Source organism: Malurus melanocephalus, unplaced genomic scaffold (assembly GCF_030028575.1).
Source record: "Malurus melanocephalus ecotype Western Australia unplaced genomic scaffold, MMel_1.1 scaffold_0, whole genome shotgun sequence".
Taxonomy (NCBI): Eukaryota; Metazoa; Chordata; class Aves; order Passeriformes; family Maluridae; genus Malurus; species Malurus melanocephalus.
This window is the reverse complement of record NW_026623232.1, coordinates 4,116,319-4,135,151: the sequence shown is the minus strand read 5'-3', so window position 1 is coordinate 4,135,151 and position 18,833 is coordinate 4,116,319. Positions and strand designations below refer to the sequence as shown.

General features: G+C 39.0%; 1 protein-coding gene across 1 annotated transcript in view; it reads right to left on the bottom strand.

The window, feature by feature from the left end:
* The window catches only part of MIPOL1 (mirror-image polydactyly 1), a 150,984-nt gene that overhangs the window by 40,264 nt on the left and 91,887 nt on the right, over positions 1-18,833 (bottom strand). The window contains exon 10 of the mRNA XM_057367918.1: positions 11,508-11,602. Coding sequence (XP_057223901.1) covers positions 11,508-11,602 — 95 coding nt within the window. The remainder of the gene's footprint in view (positions 1-11,507; positions 11,603-18,833) is intronic.

The window sequence follows — 18,833 nt, the reverse complement described above, 5'->3', positions numbered from 1 at the left end:
AAAAAAAAGAAAAAAAAAAGAAAAAAGGAGACCCAAAAGACAAGCAAAGAAATCCCAAATAATCTGCTGTATTTTTGGTTTAGACTATTGACTGCTGGGCAGATACTGCTTGCACATAGGAGCCTACTTTGACCAGCACAGAATACAAATTTACATTGAAAAAGAGGGAGATCTTTTACAGTTGGAGTTCTTAAAATTGCAACATTTATGCAAAAACATATTATTTCCTACTCTTGAAAAATTTGACCATCTTAAAGCTTATTTTATGGTGATCTGTATTTTGTTGTTATGTCTCCTGAATGGTACAGGCACATGCTATTAACTACTAAAGCTTGGAAGTAATGACAGTGTCAAGCATGGAAAAAAACTATTTAAATTACCAGAGCCAAGAAATTGCTCTCAAAAATCAAAGCAGAAGCTCTAAGACAAGTGGTAAAATTGCATAGAAATATCTCTCTTCATTACAGGTGAGACACAGTGATGGATCCTGGGTGACAGACCATGACTTTTGTTTGCTCCAAATATCAGCAACCTCAGTGAGTTCAGCACTGAGATTACAGCGCTTGCAGATTTCTCTTCCTTCTGAGATCTCATTCTTGGCTCTCTCAGGATATTAGCCACCAGTAACCATACTAAAAATATTGCACAGTGCAATAATATATTCTTCAATTCACTAACTGTCATACTAAGTGTGGGTAGCTAGCAGCACGAAGAAGGTGAAATAAATAAATAAATTTAAAAAAATAAATAAACCCTGCACCTCAGTCACTGATGAAAACATATTCAGGTGACCATTCTGTAATATTGATACAGTACAGATTAAGAGAAAAGAAGACAAAAGCATGATATGAAATGGCTCAGGCAGTGGAAGACTCTTTGCTGTCAAAGAAAACACTGATGATTCCCTCAGAGTAACTCCCTCCATCTCCTGTGGATTTTCCTTCCAAAGTCAGAGCTAGAAAAGCTCCTCTGCTAGTGAGACAGCAGCTCCATACCACTGCTTGCATGCCTTTCTTGGTGTGTCAGGAAGAAAGACAAGTGGCTCTGTGCTACTCCTCCTTCCTGTYATGACCATGTAAACCGCTGCTTGTAAAAGCAAACTATTACTAGTATGTTACATTTTATTCAAATATTTGAGAGACTCAGAATTGTGCAAATCCCAGTAGGCCCACTTATTCACTGGAAGACTGTGGCTGAAACTTCCAGGTTGGTCTCTACTCCCCTAAAAATGACAGCTTTCACACCCATGCTGGAAGAACTACCTGTACCAGATGAGTAACGCATCGTTATGGAATGCTGGACACAGGTTAAAAACCTTCAGCTTCCAAATCACAGCACCTCTATCACATTAGTTAGAAAAGTTGCTAGTGAACGAGAAGTTAAAATTTGAACATGAAATTTAAACATGACACGAATGTATGAATTCAATAAAAGCTCTAAGTTTAGACAGGAACTGAATAAAGAAAATACTCTCTACTTGTCTCTTTGTAAACAAACAGGTGGGCAGCCTTCTGCTTTGTGTTCTGTGACAGGCAGGAGACTTCTGCCACCTGCATTCTTAGATTCTCCCCAACAGTTCTCTGCTTCCACTGCAAGCAGAGTCTAGTGCAGAGTAAGAAAAGCAATGTTACATCTAGYACTGACTGAAAATTGCTCATGTAGAAAGTCTTCCCACCAAAGCTTTTTTTAAATTGGAAAATGTAAATTACACACAAAAAAGATATGTTGTCTTTCTGTGGCACATTTCGAACTGAAAATTTTCCTTTCACCTTAATATTTCAAATTGTAATGCCGTTTTGTTCCAGTTCTTCAGCAGAAGAGAACTGAACYGGAACACATCAAAGTAATGATTTTTTTGAAATTATTGAATTGACATTTTAACATAAAAACATGTCCTGTGAAAAACCAACAGAAAATGAAATGGCATTTTAAGTCCTCCTGACAATGTTATTACTTTATTTCTAAATATCATATTAATAACAATAGAATTCCCTTTCATATAATATTTATAGGGCAAACCAAATTCTTCTTTTATACTTTCASATTTTCTTTCTAACTTCTCATGGGAAAATCTGTCTTACAAATATCTCTTATTACACACAGTTTTCCTGTGTTTCTTTAACTTGCTCCGGAGAGGGCTGCTTCTTATTCTGTGTCTGTTTTCCTTCAAGCAAAAGTACCTGCATTTTCATAGTCTCTGAAGGTGTTATGCAAAAGGGTAAAACTTCTTATTCAGTTTATATAAATAAAGCAGCTGAAGCAGAGTTCAGTGATGTGATTCATCTATATTCATCCAGCATTTCAACATTTCAGTGGCARAATCAGAATATGTGTAGCCTTTGGCCACATTCCCCTTCAAACAGATAACTGATTTCATAATCCTGCATATGCTCTTTACAGATTCTCCAGTTTTGATTTTGTGTATTCTTACATTGTATAGAATAGATATKAACTTTAGTGATCTCATCGTCCTAATTTTTACAAGTGTTTCTACAGGAGTTTCATACTTCGTATTGCTATCTATTCCAAACTACCAGTAGCAATCAGTGGGTTGATTGCAGGTAGTTCTTCCAGAGACTTTAAACCTTCCAAGAACTCAATTTTATTACACTTTAATGACTGTGAAAAACAGTTCCTAGACATCCCTGAATATGCGCTTATTTCAAAAAGCACAGAACAAAGTTACACTTTCTTTTTTCAGCTAACTGAGAAAGCAAGGAAGTCAAAACAGAAAATCACATTGAGCAGAGGTAAAAAAGGTGAAGTAATGAGCCGGGCAAAGGACAGCTGTGAACTGAAAGCAGCAGGGCCCTGTATACAGAGTCGTGAGACCATATCAGCATCCAGTGGCACGGAATTCCTTTTTGTCAAGAAAATAGTTGCTCTTAGAGAAGAACAGAAACTCATGTGAAAAGGCCCAGCCCAGCAAAAACGGCAAAGTAAATGTTGTTTTCGTTCACCTTACCCCACAACAGCAAATGAGTAGAGAAGTCTGCTCAAGCCTCGTGCAATACAGTACAAGGACTGTGGAGTGCTTCCAGCTTTACTGCACTTGGCACAAAAAGTAACTGAGTGGTCCTCAACTAATTTGAAAAACTTAAGAAACTTTGTCACTACACCACMCCTAATAACAGAAGCAGTAGTGGAATTAGCACAGTACACAGTACAAATTAAAACTGCATCACAGCGTGTGTTAGGCGCTTCAGTCCATATTCATGCTGCCCGTTTCTCCTCAGACCTGCTGCTTAGTGTTTCCATTGGCAAGGCACCTCTGAAGGCCAAGAGCCAGCCTCTGGCAACATCAGGCACCAAGATTTCATAAAGTGTAGGTCAGACCAATCCACGTCTGCGTCAACAGCAGCACAAGGCAATCTGAGTGCTTTCATTCTGGTTGCAGGGATGGCGTGAGGTGGCTTGTTATTCCATCAGGTACCTTGGATCTTTGACAGTTCAGTGCTTCCTCTCTCTCAGAGTTTTCATAAATCACTAAAGCTGAGTTGGAAATTGTTTTTCCATGCTAAATTTTTTTCCCAGTGAGATAGGAAAACTTTTAAAATCATGTCTGGGCAAAAAGCAAAACATTCAAAAGCCTTTTTTTGGGGTGTGTTTCTAAATGAATGAGAGAGAGACAAAGCTTGGAGAGCATGCTGACAGCTAGAATATTTCTTTAAAGAGCAAAAAAAGGACATCCCTTGGCCTTCAACAGGTTCAGATACTGCTTTGCCTTCTCACTGCCAAACTGCCACTGTAAACACCACTCCTATGTTATGTACTGGAGTTTCTATCCACCATCCTTTTTCTCTGCAAATGGTTAAATACTCATTGGAGAATGGTCTGGCCACACTCACAAGAACTTTTTCTATCTACTGATTTTATAAAGTCAGTCTCTCTGACTATATTATTGTTAGAAAGTTGACAAGTGCAGAAACTGAGACAATAATAAATTCCAGGCTGGAGAACAAGAAATCTGGGAAYGGGGCAGGGACAGGAGGATAATAAATTCAATAAAGTGTGAAATACACAAGGATAACAAGGGAGTGATCTGCCTCTACTGCTCACCTGCCCCAAGCCACTGAGAAATACAGACATCTCAGTAGCACCAGTAAAACTTCAGGCAGCTAATGCAGAGCAGCTCACTGATCAATCTTTCCCCCGCTTCAGCTGTCTGATCCAGCTCATGAAACAGCCCCCAAACCTTGGACTTTTATCTCCTGTAACACTAACAAGTACTGTGATTGCACAAGCATAAAGTCACAAAAGGAAAAAAGTCATAGGCAGACAAGGGATTACTAGTGGGAAAACGCTTATGAGACTACAGAATGAGAAAGACCCACCTAAAATCCCAATTCTTTTGGGACTGCAGCACCTCACTGGAAAGTGGCACAAAACAGGCGAGGAGAAGGCTGAACACATAGATTCTAAAACCCAGGTCCAAATTACCAGCTCCCTTCACCCCCACAAATTGACTAAAAATTCACTGAAACCTCCACGGATTGCTGAAAGAATCTRATTTAAAAGAGAGCAATGTTTCTCCACCCTGATTTTCTACTAATTTTAACTCAGTTCAATAAACAAACAGAAAGATGGTCCCTGACATTTTCTTTATTATAACAAAAGACAAACAAAAACCTCAGTGTTCCCTTAGAGTAATTGTTTTCCATATGTTTGGCTACATCAAACTGCAGCAGGTTAGGTTCCTTCGAAATGCATACTGCACTGTCTCACACTGCATATCCAAGCACATCATCTCTTCAGTATAAAAAASGAACTCTTCTGTGCTGGTAAGCTGGAAATTTAATTAGCTCAAGGTTTATGCTTAATGTCAGGTGTCTGAAACTCTTTGATAAAACAGAAGTCACTGCTGCAAGGACAGAGAATACTTAAAACACAACTGCTGTCTTCTCCATGATCTCCCTAAAACTGCTCTGCAAAGGAACAGTGTGGTTTACAGTGATACCATTACCTGGTCATTCTTCTTAATGACCGTAATTAYACCATGTTATGTCTAAAGCAACTAGTACTGAAACAATGACAGCAACTGCCAGAACAGAAGCAAGCAGCCAGGATGAAAAGAGCAGGAAAATGAGGTAACGGCCATAACTGAAAAAGTGAGATAAAAAAAAACAGCCACGAAAAGCCCAGTTCTCTRAGGTAAACTGCTGGGACAGGTGCTCAGGATAGCCTGCTACAGCTTTAGAGAAAGGACTGAAATCACCACTGCATTAGTGGTTGCAGCTTCACTAACCCCACTGTAAATGGGTTCCAGTTCATTTGGGCTGGGAAACTGGATGTTAGAGCAGCCCAATCTTCTGCTACGCATCGTGTTCCCCTGAGAGAAATCTGGACTGAGAGAAGTCTGAAAAAGACTGAGAGATGGCAGAACAAATAGGCTGAAATGTTTGAGCAGGGGTCAGTCAGAGTACAGGAGTCTGACTATTTAGGCAGTTGTATTCTGACTTGCTACTGAAGTAGCTGTGAAGATGGATATTGTCTTGTTAGGTAGAAATAATTTATAGTTTTTAATAGCCCTTAAAACCAGAATGGGAGAAACATTCTAACAGCAAGAATTACACCATTTTATAGCCACACAGAGAGTCCATGGAGCGCGGTTGAAATGGCACCATCTGAGTATTATATTCCACAGCATCAGTCATGAAACTATAGAGTTGAAGTAAGTTAAACATGCACAGCTGTATTCAAAGCTTGCGTAGAAAACAGTCTTTTTATCCAGGACTGGAGTTAATGGCTCACAAAATATCTTTCTTCATCTATTTCTCCTGCTATAGAGTGATTCAGTTCTGTAATTAAAATAAAAATTGAGTTTGTTCCTGTGCCTGGAAGTCCTTCATTTGAGGAAATAATAAAAAAAACCTTCTTGATTTTCTACTTTCACATCTATCAGTCTTTAAAAAGATGAACTTCCATGCCATTTTACATAGAGARACGTTTTCCACAAAGAGACTTTGTGGAAAAATATATGAACCTTCATAAAACAAATTGTTATTTAGACTATTTGCTTGCGTACTTAAACATGAATTCCAAATATGCAAACTGAAGTACTGAAAACACTGCAACTTGTAGATTTAAATTCTGTTAAATCTTTTCAATTGTTCATAACTTATAAAAGTGTTACAAATGATTAGGGAGCAAGAAAACTCTTCCATTACCAACAGAGAACCTACYCATATTAATTAGAAGTTTGAATCTCAAGGTATTTATTTCAGGTCATTGTACTTATTAACAACAGGGGCCTTACTGAAGTTATTATTTTATTTTAYTGTTGAAAACCATCACATAATTGTAAAATAAGCCATCTTTTTCTCTCATGCTAGTCATAATTTACAGATTCCAATTACTTTGCAATATTGTAATGCTTTTGGCTGGGATACAGTTAATTTTCTTCATAGTAGCTGGTAKGGGGCTACATTTTGGATTTTGGATGTTTCAGTTAKTGCTGAGTAGTGTTCACACAAGGTCAAGCCCTTTTCTGCTTGGAGGTGCAGGCTGGGGGTGCCCAAGAATTTGGGTAGAGACAYAGCTGGAACAGCTGACTCCAGCTGACCGAAGGCATATCCCATATCATTTGGTGTCATGACCAGCATATCAATCTAGGGGAAGAAGGAACCTGATTATAAAAATGGACAGATCACACAACTGAAAAAAATGCACATAAAAGAACTTGTGATGATATTCAAAGAACAGAGGTATGTGAGAAAGAGGCAGTGGGATTAACACTCCCACATACTTCAAAACTGATTATTTGGATGCAGCCTTCTTTGGTCACTGAGGATCTTATGATATGCATTAATCTCTAGCTTGAAGAGTACTGTGYTGAAACAATTGTAATAATAAGCTAAAAACCTCTATGCTATTCCTAACTGTTATGCAAATTTTCATTTCTGATATATATTTTTGAATTAGTACCCAGAAAATGTAATTTTCCTTTTGAAACACAGAAATAACACAAGAAGAACAAACAGAAGCACAGAACCTGTCAAACTTTATTTGCAGCCAGCTTCTTCTCCCTTATGTATCTGAACTAGATTCTTCCTCCTTTTAAATTCCATTTCCCTTTTCTGTCCCTTTTAAAGAAGACTGAAATTGTTCTGAAATATGCTTTTTTTTTCCCCAGAAAGTCAAAATTGAGAGGGAAATCAATGTTTCATCATTAAATCTGCAAAAGCCCATTTTAAAGCAATTCAGGCTTTCCACCAAGCTCCAGTTGCAGTTWGGATTCACTTTTTACTTCACCTGAAAAGTGTGATTTACAACACAGACTCCTTTCATAGCTGGAGGAAAAAAATGAATGTCTTCTGGTAGCAGCTGCTACCAGATCAGAGAATTGTAGAATAATCACGTTGGAAGTGACAACTGGCAGTCCCTAGTCCAACCAATCTCCTTCTCAAAGTGGTATCAATATGYGACCATGACATGTTGCTCATGACTTTATCACATCAGACACTTTATCATGTTTGAGGATGGAGATGCTAAACCTCTCCAACAACCTGTTCCAATGATGGACAGCCCTTGTGGTGAAAAAGTTTCCCCATATAACCTGTCTGAAACGCTCTTGTTTCAATACAAGTCAGTTGTTTCTCACCCTGTTGTCATGGAGCACTGTGAAGAGGCCGCCCTTCTTGACAACTTCGACACAGACTCTGCCAGGCTGCCATTAGGTCTCCCTGGAGCCAACAAAGAAAGGAATATTTTTTTCTTTCCCAGGGTGTACAGGAGCAGAACCGTTGGTCTTTCTTTACATTGCAAATGCTATGGCTTCCTGACCGTACCAGTTGCCCTCTGTCAAACTTGCTCCAATTTATAGTCTTACTTTTACTGGGGACCCAAGACAGGATGCAGTATTCTAGATACCATGCATCTTTCCACTGGAGAAAATAAAATGGGATTTTCTTTTCCCCCCTGAAGGTTTCTACTTGTTTCCTTTATTTAAGCAGGTCTATGTATACCTACTTCACACATAGAGATATTCTGGACCTAAATATCTCTCCCTTGATATTGTATAATAAAATGATATTTGATTTTTCCTGGATTATACTAATGTTAGTGAAAAGCAGATCAGTATTAAAAGAAGCAGAAAAAAGAAAAAGCAGATCAGTATAAAAAGAAACATTTTAATTTTAATGTTTACACATGTGTGCATCCAAAGTAGTTAATATATGCACAGTCATTACTTTTGTGACCAAATCCCTAAAATGTAGTAGTGAGTTAAGGCACAAGTTACAAGTGATGGAGGTATCACTTGTATGCTTTAATGTGAGCCTTTAGTTTTGTTTGTTTTCTTGGTTGTTGTTTGTTTGTTTTTGTTTTTGTTTTCTTAACTTTGCTTCTTCTGAGTTAAAGGATGATGTGGTGTCCTGGTTCTTGCACGGACAGGGTTAGTTTTTGAAGTAGCCAGGAGGGGACATGGCTTTGACCCAGAGGATATTCCACACCACCTCATGTCATTTTCCAATGGTGGGGAGAAGTGAGAAGGATTTCCTTCCAGTAGGGGAAGCRTGGCTGTGGTTGGGTTGGGGTGAGAATTCTGCATGTGAAACACTCTCTCTCTTTGGTACACTTTCATTATTAATATTGCCACTGTTACTGTTCCTTTTCTTGTCTCATTGCTGTTTCCAGTAGATTGTTCATATCTCAACCCTTGTTCTTTACCTTCTGTGCCTCCAAGGCAAGGGCAGGGGGAAGGGAACAGTGAGTGACATGAGGCTTGGAGAGTCTCAGGGGGAAGCACCAGTTGGGGAGTACCATTCCTAAACCACGACTCACAGAAGTCTCAGTTAAAAAATGGAAAAAAGAGAAAAAAGTAGGAGAAAATATTTTTTCTACGACCAGGGAAGACCTAAGAGCAAAAGGAGAAGAAGCCAAAAAATGAGCCAAAATTCCCAAGCCCATGTCATACAGGCAACCACAGAGACAACAGAAATTGTGAGAATCTGGCAAAGATATGAGAGAACAGTAGGTGAAGGGAATGAGCATTCTGCCTTGTGACATTGCAGCTTTACAGCTGAGGATTGGTGCATGTACAGAAGCCTGTATTTTGCTCACCGGGAAATTCTGAAATCCAAAAGAGAAATAACTCCAGGGAAATGGAGTCTTGAACAGAAAATCATATAGCTGCTTYGATCAGAGGAGCAAACTTCCACCTCAGTCCAAAACAGACTCTCCAAAAACACTCTCAGTGCTCATTCTAGATTACCACAGCACGGCAAGCACTAAGAGGAAGTGAAAAGACCCAGCAGACACCTGAACATGCATCCTTTAATTAGCTTCCACATACAGAGCAAAGTGCAAATTTTCACTGATTTGGGATGGCCTGGGAAATGCACTCTCCACCTTGCCATTCTAATTACTGTGGCCGTCCCACCCTTGGCCTGATACAGTCCCCAAAGCTTTATGCATATGTGTCATATATTCTTTTTTGTCTCATTTGGCATGTGTTCAAAGCACCTGTCACACTGGTGGATGACAAGGGCTGCAGATGCCACGCAACTTAAAGGAAACTGTAACCAAAATGTTAAGAAGTTCATAGGAATCCTCATAATGTTGAAATTAATTTCTAACCAAGTCAAAAGACAGGCCTGAGACAACAAATGTTGCTGCTTATGCACTTATAGGAGTTCTTGTTACCTTTTACATCTCTTGCAGGTTCAGCTCCAGGTGGCTTTCCAAGCCWTGTCTCAGTGACCTTGAGACAGTATTTCCACACAGAGAGGTTGTGGAGTCTCCATACTTAAAGATATTCAAAACCCCTCTGGATGTGGTCCTGGGCAGCCAGGAGTCAGTGGCCCTGCAGAGCAGGGGCTGCACAAGATGACCTCCAGAGGTCCCTGCCAACCTCAACCAGACACTCTGTGGGAACCCTTCAGGACACATTAACCTCTAGAACAGTGAGGTAGGTAGCAGATAAAATCTACTTCAGATGTTACAACTTGCATAAATCAGTAGTGATACAATAGTTCTTGCCCCAGGGGATAATGAGGTGAGCATTTCCACACATTATGGACAGATCTTGCAAATGCTGTCAGCCAGCTTACAGTGAAGTTTCGACTGTTCAAATTAAGAGCCRTAAGTTAGTAATATGGGACAAACTGATGCTGATCCCTGCAAGTCATTATTGTTAATATTTCTGAGATTTAAAGCATTTACACAAGTAAATGGCAGTTGCTGCCCTACTCTACTTGTTAGACATTATGTTAGTGCAAACTTGATAGGCTATGCCAAAACTATAACTCAAAAATCAATGAAAGGTCTCCTACAAAGTGCATAGACCAACACAAGAAAACCCTTAATTTCTGAAATATCAACACAAAAATTGTGTTTTAATTTTTAAATTATTCTACAAAACCCTTTAAATGAGTAATAAGAGCACCATAATAAATTCTTTCTAGTTTGGTAAATTGTACCATAATTTGTGCACACACTAAATGCTGACCAAATTCATTAAATGCAATAATCACAAATTGCTTGGGGTTTCTATTCACTATTAACAGGCTTTAAATAAATGCCTGTGAGATTTAGGAACAAAAGTTGTTTTTGAAACTTCCCTCCAAGGTTTTAATAAACTTAATGAGAAGGGGAAACTCAAAAAACCTCTAGAAACCTGAGTATTTTTCACTTGTGAATGCTAAAACACTGAAAACATACACAGTTCTGCTTTTGCMAATGCTTTATAGACATAACTAACTAGTCCTCTTTATTTCCAATGAGTATAGTATTCACACTATATTTATTATTTACCTCTGCAGCCCACATCCCTCATCACAGACATTCAGCCTTCAGATTCACAATTTTCTGCTGTGTTGATGCCAATTCTCCTGCCTTTAACCTGCTGGCAGCTCTGTATCCCCTCTCACACAGGAGGTCAGGATGAAATGAGAGCTGTAACCCAACATCACTCCATAAAACAACCTAACTCCTTCACTGGACCACACAGAGCTTTTCCTTAGGGACTAAAACCCACTGATCCATGCAAATGTTCAGTGCAGACTACCTAAATTAATGAGAATGGGTATTTCTCTCATTCTACATACTGATACAGACCATGAGGAATGAAAAGGCACATATATCGGCGTTGAAGAAGAAAACAGCCTTTTAGAATTACAGATTTTATCATTTTAAAATATTTGTTGATTAAGTTAGGTATCTGCAAACAACCAGGGAAGAAACAAGCATTTATGCAAACTGGTTCTTTTGTCGAWGTGTTTTTAAGTGTTCACATTGCCATGGCACAGCTTTTTAGTGTGAAAATCAACCATCAGCAATTTTTCCCTTCCCTTGGAAGAAACAAATAGAAAATTCAGGTTTTAAGAAGAGGACTCCTATTTCAAAGAGGTGGTCGGTGAGCAGTAAAGCAGAAATGCGCACTTTGATTCATTGATGTATTCACATTTTTCCAACAAATACCTATTTGATAAGGCCATTTCCTCACTCAGTCATAGTACAAAAAAATTCCCCTATGAGTCACTCATTCATATTAGAATCAATCATTTTACCTGTAATAAACACGCAGTGTCTGGATTTCTTCTTCCAGCTTTTTGCACTGTTGAAGAGCAGCTTCTTTTTCTTGTCGCAAAGCTATCAATTCTGCCTGTGAAATGATAAACAACYGATAACCAATTTATTGAGAATATCCATATGTTTTTGAAAACATATCGATCTGTGCAATGATTTCAACCATGCTTTATTATAATTGCACATATAGAGTTATCCTGCTATGTAACATGGAATTAAGCACTAAGCACCATGCAGCTCCTTGCTCATTTCCCCTTCCTCACACTGAGGGCATGGTGAGGAGAATTGGGAAAGAAAAGAAAATCAAACTTGTTGATTGAGATAAGAACAGTTAAATAATTGAAACAAAGAAATAATAATACTAATAGTAAGTAATTGCAATAAAAAAGGTGAGGGACAGAGGGAGATAAACCCCAACAAGACAGGCAAATGATGTACAATTCAACCGTTCATCACCTGCTGACTAATGCCAAGCCTGTCCCTGAGCTGTGATCACACCCTTTCCTGGTAACTCCCCCCATTTTATATCCTGGGTGTGATGTTCTATCACAAAGAATGTCCCTTTGGCCAGTTCAGTCAGTTGTCCTGACCATGCTCCCTGCCAGCTTTCTGTGTACCTCCTCACTGACAGCATGAGACACTGGAGGTCCTGGACTCAGGGCAAGCACCACTTAGCAACATCTAAAACATCAGTGTGTTATCAACATTGTTCACAAACTGAATCTAAAACAGGGCATTGTACCAGCTACCAGGAAGAAAAYGAGCTCCATCCCAGCCATTTAATTCTTATGAAATAGTCTTTCTTTTTTCTAGCTTTGGAATTATTGCTAGGTTTTTTGCTCCCTAGCACAAATATGTTTTGAATGACTTCTCCCATGTATATAGCAAATGTTTTGAACGGCTAAGGTTAGAACTCTTCAGTTTAGCCAAATGGCCATTGGCAAACATATTTTCTATGATATGTATGAGTTCCCATAGTGCAAAATTGTTAACCAACACAGAAAATGAAGCAAGGCCCTTGGCCATGTATCACCGACCCACAGCTCCTGGTCTGCAAGGCTCCCCAGCTCTTAAGGGCAGTTCCTGTGGTGGCAGCCCCTGGCTGATGTTAGCAGCAGAAGAGCTGCTGGATAGCCAGGACCCCGAGCCGTGGCAGAGGATGAGCCAGCAGGGACTGCAGAGACAGCAGAGACACACTGGGRTCTGGGTGCATTCTCACCCAGGATCTGGTTTATAGAGGGGTGAGGGAACCCCTGAGCAATCACTGTCATTTCCCATCTGTGAGCGCCAGCARATGTTCCCCCTCCCATCCTTGATTCACACTGAAGGGAGAGTGACTCATGACCATGATGGAAATTGCAGCATGTGGCTTGTAAGCCAGGAAGTAGCCAGCCCCAACAGGCCTTACGGTTAAAGAGGAGGTAGGGAGAAATAAGTATTCATGCATATTTAGTATGGGTCTATAGTTTAATTACCATTAATTTTAAAAGTCCAGTTTCAATAGTGCTGCAGGACTGCCTTGAGGGCCCAAGTACCACATAAATTATCTTTAAAACAGCAGATGATTTATTGTTGCAACAACAAATAGGATCAGGCTTGCACAGCAATTCCTTGACACATGAGCCTGAGCATTGGGCTGTTTTCCAAAGTTTTTAATTCATGGTGTAAGTTATTAATTGCACAAATTGTAGAGCCCTTAACCAAGAGGCACATGTGTGAGAAATGCCGACTGTGGATTCTGCCAACTCTTCAGGACAGAGCTGCAGAAAAGTTTCTTGGTAAATTAAAGACCTGTTATATGAGCTACAAACCCATGAAGGGAAATGCACACAGTTCAGCCTCTAGCTCTGCCAAACTCACTGTATAATCATGAACAACTCTGCCTGTATGCCTCAAAACTGCTCTCCTAAAACAGGGGTCCCACTTGCTTCTGTTTCCTGTTTGTCTCTTACAGCTGTAAGTCTTCAAGGCAGGTGTTTTACTGTTTACTGTCAACTCCCAGTCACCTATGGGCAATTTATTCTGCTGGCTGATTAATCATGTCCTGGATACTTGGCTGATTCCTGGCAAATTTCATTGAACACTGCATTGCACAAATGCAGCTCCACAAGCACTCTCTGAACCGTGCTGCTCGGTGGGTCATGYTGCACCCAGGGTTTTCCACTGCCCAGGTACAGGACCCACTGCTGTAATTGCTCCTGTAAGAGACATCCATAAAATTTTAACAGGAAGTTCCCTGGTGAATAAAAACTTTCTTACTATAGCAGGGGGAGTTCCTTCAGCTTTAAAAGCAGAAAGCGTTAATGTTTAACGTCTGAGTGACAGTGGTTTTGAGCTTCTGATACTGAAAACAATGTACTGGATGCTGGCAAGCCCTAACTCCTGTTAGCAAGAGGTTAAAATCCTCTGCAGGTGAGCCTCTTGCCTGGTGTAGCTTGCTGCCTTGTGAGCAGGACTCACAGAACACAAGATGTTAGCCAAACCAAGCTATTTTCTGTAATTATACTGTTCTGTAGGTGAAACAACATTCTTAAAAATTGGAAAACACGCTTGAATCAAAGTAGGTGGTTTGTTCTTGAGGCCAATAATTAACATCCTTGCCAATTTTCAGTGTACTGTGAAGTGTGATTGAAATGGTAGACTGGAAGGAAATGTTTGCAGCTGACACACCTACTCAGGGAGATTAACGGCTAGTCTCTTTGGAGAACTATCATAAAAAATACACAAATAATGTTCCACTGCCTTTCAGGACGAGAGTCAGAGGCACTAGAGTYTTAAGACTATTATTTATGCCCGTTTTACAGTAGAAAAAACTGCACTGATTTGACAGGGTTTGCTTCTGGGTTTGTACCAGTAAAAATAACAGCAGAATCAGATTATTTGGATTTAAAAGAACCCAACAAAACCAAGAGCTACACAAACTGAAGGGAAGAAAAMCAGACATTTGTTAGCCTCCTCAGCAACTTTTAGAGGATTTGATACTAGGAAACTTCATGAGACCACCAAAAATCCAAGCACAAAAGTCTTTGTGCACAGCATGCAGCCATGTGACAAAACAACCCATTGTACCCAGGCCTGAAGGGTGGTAAACACAAATAAATGAGTCAAATATCCTCCCAAGGCAGAGATGTCTTCCTTCACTAAAAGAAGGAAAGCAAAACAGTGCCCATCACAAATTTAAATTGCTAACTAAAATAATGGCATCTGTTCTACTATAAAGCATTTGGAAGACTGCTAAATGTATATTGAAATCTATCCATAGTGTTCATGGCAAAAATCCTGAATGAGCTCACCTCTAGTAATAACAATAGTGCTTGAGAACTTTTTAACAAAATATTGCTCCTCTGGAAAATGTCAAGCTGTGGAAATCAGAACTTTTCACAGAAATTGATTTGTTTTGATTAAATTGCTTCAGAAGGTGGGGTAAAGAAGAAGCAACAAGAAGAAGAATTACAGTCAGGTTCCTCTGGTGGCAGTTTCCCCTAAAAAGGTCACTTTAGAGGTGACATTAGTCACCTTTTGATAGGTGCCACTCTCAGCAAAGTTCCTATTTAACCCTGAAAGGGTATCCTGATCACTTGGATATGGTGAAAAATCTTTTCAAASGTTTTGTTTTGTCCACAATTCCTACATTTTCATGTTTGGTTTAATGTGGATAGATCCTTTCTCGTTCTCTGTCCCCCAATCCACCTTCCCGCAAAGGAGAATTCTTGTTTCTTTAAACTCCCATATTGCATTTTAACAAATATTTGGTGAAAATTTAAATTTTACAATTAAATATGGAATCTAATTGCTACCTATCAAACTTGAAACAGCTGATCTCAACTAAAGAAAATCTCACTACTGATCTTTTTGCAGTCACTTTTGCTTCAAAACATTTAAAGGAACAATGTTATGTGTTTTCTTACCACAAAGTCTGGAAAAAGACAAGACTTTAGCAAAGGAAAGCAGAAGGTAAAACTAGTTTTTATCTTTTCCTAATTCTTCTAGGGCAAAAAAGAACACCCTCAACTCTAATAAATTGAAAGAGGAAAGAACACACAGCATCCTATGCTGTCGGGCTCCCTTTGGAACCTCACCTTTGTGGGAAAGATGGCTTTCATAAGGCTTTTCAATAAAAGGAAAAAAAAAATGTAATAATGAGCATTTATTTCTCCTTCCTGAGATAGGCTAAACAAACTACTTTTTCTCTTACCTCCCAATAAGCAGGCTCTTCATTATCCTGATCAACTCAAACACATCTCTCCTCAGTATTCTGCACTAATGCCAGTGGAAACGTCTTACCTGACACATTCTTGCACTCTTTTTGCCCACAGTCACCCCCCACCCTGTTCTCCTGCACACTGGTATTACCCAGTTGACAGTGGAAACTCTTATTCATCCTGAAAAGATAATACCTTACACTTGGCACCATTGAATTTCACTCCTCTGCTTTTGTTTTTCCAGTACTCGAGGCCATCCCAATCTTTCTGCAAGACAGCTTGAACCTACTTTGTATTAATAATATCTCCACGCCTTATTAAAAACACCTCCCAGCTCTGTATCATGAAGCAATTTTGTTGGTACACTGCTGCTCTTCATGCCAAAGGTTTTCAATGACAGCATTAAAGAAAACTGGTTCAGCACCAATTGGTAAGAAATTGGAGAGAAATTCCACTAGTGAAATCCTTGGACCTTAACGTTTCTTCCTTCAAAGCTGTTTGCTGCTGCCTTCCTGCTAACTAGTTCCTTATTGCCTTTGACTAATCCCTCATCTCCTTCATGGGTACATGACATTTTGCAGACAGACGTGAGCTAAACGTGCCCATTCTTCCAAACAAGAGACRCTGGGTGAACCCAGTTAACAGCAAGCAGCATTTTCCACATTAAGCTTGTGCCTGCTTGTAAAGTAACAATATACACATTCCCCACTGTAATTAATAATCTTCCATACAGCAAAACCTATAAGCTTATGTGTCAGGTTATATTTTAAAAAGTTTCCTTGTCTAAATAACCAGTTATCATACCAAAGATCTTTCTTGGGTGAAAACTGTACTTCAATTCACTCTTGATGGATCCATGCTTTAAAAACATTTTCCTTCCCAATTCACTCTGAATCCTCACAATAAAGATTAACTGGTCTACAGTTGTCAAAATTACATTTTTCTAAAGGTAATTTCTAATTCTAAATATAAATGCTGTCTCTGCTTATTCCCTGTCATATTACACTCCACACAGCCTCATAAGGTTTATTAAAGAACTTTACTATTAGTCCTGCAGTTTCAGGTACCAACTCTTTCAGAACCAGGGATGGAAACTATCCAGTAACCCAATGCAAGCACAATAAGCTGTTGAAGAACTATGATGTACTCAATTTGCACACATTCACTTTTCTTACCCTTGTCCTCATAGTGGGCATCTTCATTGCCCAATGCTGAGAGAAACAAAAATTAAAGACACACACTTTCAGACCTAATCCAGATTATCTGAGATCTCCACACCATTCTCAGACCAGTGGTATATTTCCTATTTCCTTGTYCTCATTTCAGTTGCAACACTATTGTTTGTTTTAATTTCCTTTCCAAGGGCAAATTTAGTTTAACCTGAGGCAATTTTCATTTGTCTCTATATCTCCTGTTTTCTAAGACATAACTTCCTTGCTTAACAAGTACCCTTCTTACAGACAAGTAATTTGTACTTAATTAGCATGGAAATTATAACTAACTCAATTAGAATGGGCATCCTTTTTACCCAGTATGATTTCCCCTGGCTTGACTGAGATACCTGTTAATGCATGATTTTTCCTTCACCAGCATCTAATGTCACTACCAACATCTTGCTCTCTACTGACACAGGATATTCCTGTGGATTAGAAGTAGGTTGGGTGAGAGAAATCTGGGGAGTCTCAAAGCTCATTTCTACAATTTATGGACTCAGTCATTTACWCTTGGAAGAGCTGCAATGGTTAAACGGGGAAAATGGCAGTGAGGTGTCTTTCTGCTCTCTTGGTCCTACGGTATCTGGAGTCTGAAGTGGAACTTAACYTCAAAAGACAACTGAGAATTGCTCCCATTTCTCATGGGGCATAAGTAAGTTTCTGCTGATATTAGCAGGCTAGCTGGATAGGAAAAGCTCAGGTATCTTCTCAGGGCAGCAGGAGACCGGGAGGACAAAGATTTCTTTTATTCTGAATTAGAATGAACAAGAAAAAAAAAATCACATTTTTTTTTTTTAACAACTGAAGAAATATTTTAATCTTGCAGTATTTTTAATGTTTTTACATTTTACTCATCATGTCAGTAAGAGAAATGCATACTGCCTGATAGAGCAGRTCATGTTGTGACACATTATGACATCCAACTTCTAACCATTCTGTTATTTTTACATTAGCAGCTGCTACTTAGTGCAGATTACAACAGCTCATCTTATTTTCTATATCAAAGTGTCAACATATCAAACCGTTTCACCAACAACAGACGTAGGTGGCGCTTTGATCTAGAAAAGAATATAAGCACTTGTCTCATTAATTAGAGGATCAGAGGTTTTCAGGGTCAAGAAAAAGACTCCAGCTAACACGAGAGGACTGAAAATGGCAAGCACTCAACACACTGAGGAACTTTTTTTTTTTTTTCTTTTTTTTTAAATCACAGTGCTAATGTGTCAACTTGTTTCACTACAATACACAGGGTACACAATGACCTAGAAAATTGGATAAAATGTTTCAACTTGCATTTAAGTATTAGCTGCCCTTGGCTATTTTAAAAACTAAATGTAAAATTACTTACTWTAGTACACGTTATAAGACATTGACACATCATGAAATAAATAATTAACACTAATAAGTCTGAATTTAAAATGTAAAAATTAAATGCTGTATTTTTGAAGTTTGAAATCTAGGTTTCAATATTCACCAAATAAAACTTCTGGGAGATAAGCTCTGAGTTGGAAAAGTTTGGAATATTAACTGAAATTATTAGAAACTCATGTAAAGTTGTTTCTCAACACACGCTCTTCTAACAGAAATAATTTTTACTAAAGCTATCTTAATTTTGAGTAAATGGAGCCACTGTATTACTGATCCCTGACAGATCTGCACTGCTGTGGAGAACCAGCTGAGGGTAATTTGTATGTATGAATTTCAGGGTAATGGTGGCAGTTGTGGGAACTCTGACMGGCTTTAGGTTACAGCCCTCCCCAACCCCCGGCCACAACCACGCCCGGGTTGACATACCCTTTGGGCACAAAGGAAAGGTATCTCAACAGCAAACATGACCTTTATGAGTTTGCATCGAGATGAAACAATTAACCATAATAAGATTTTACTCTAC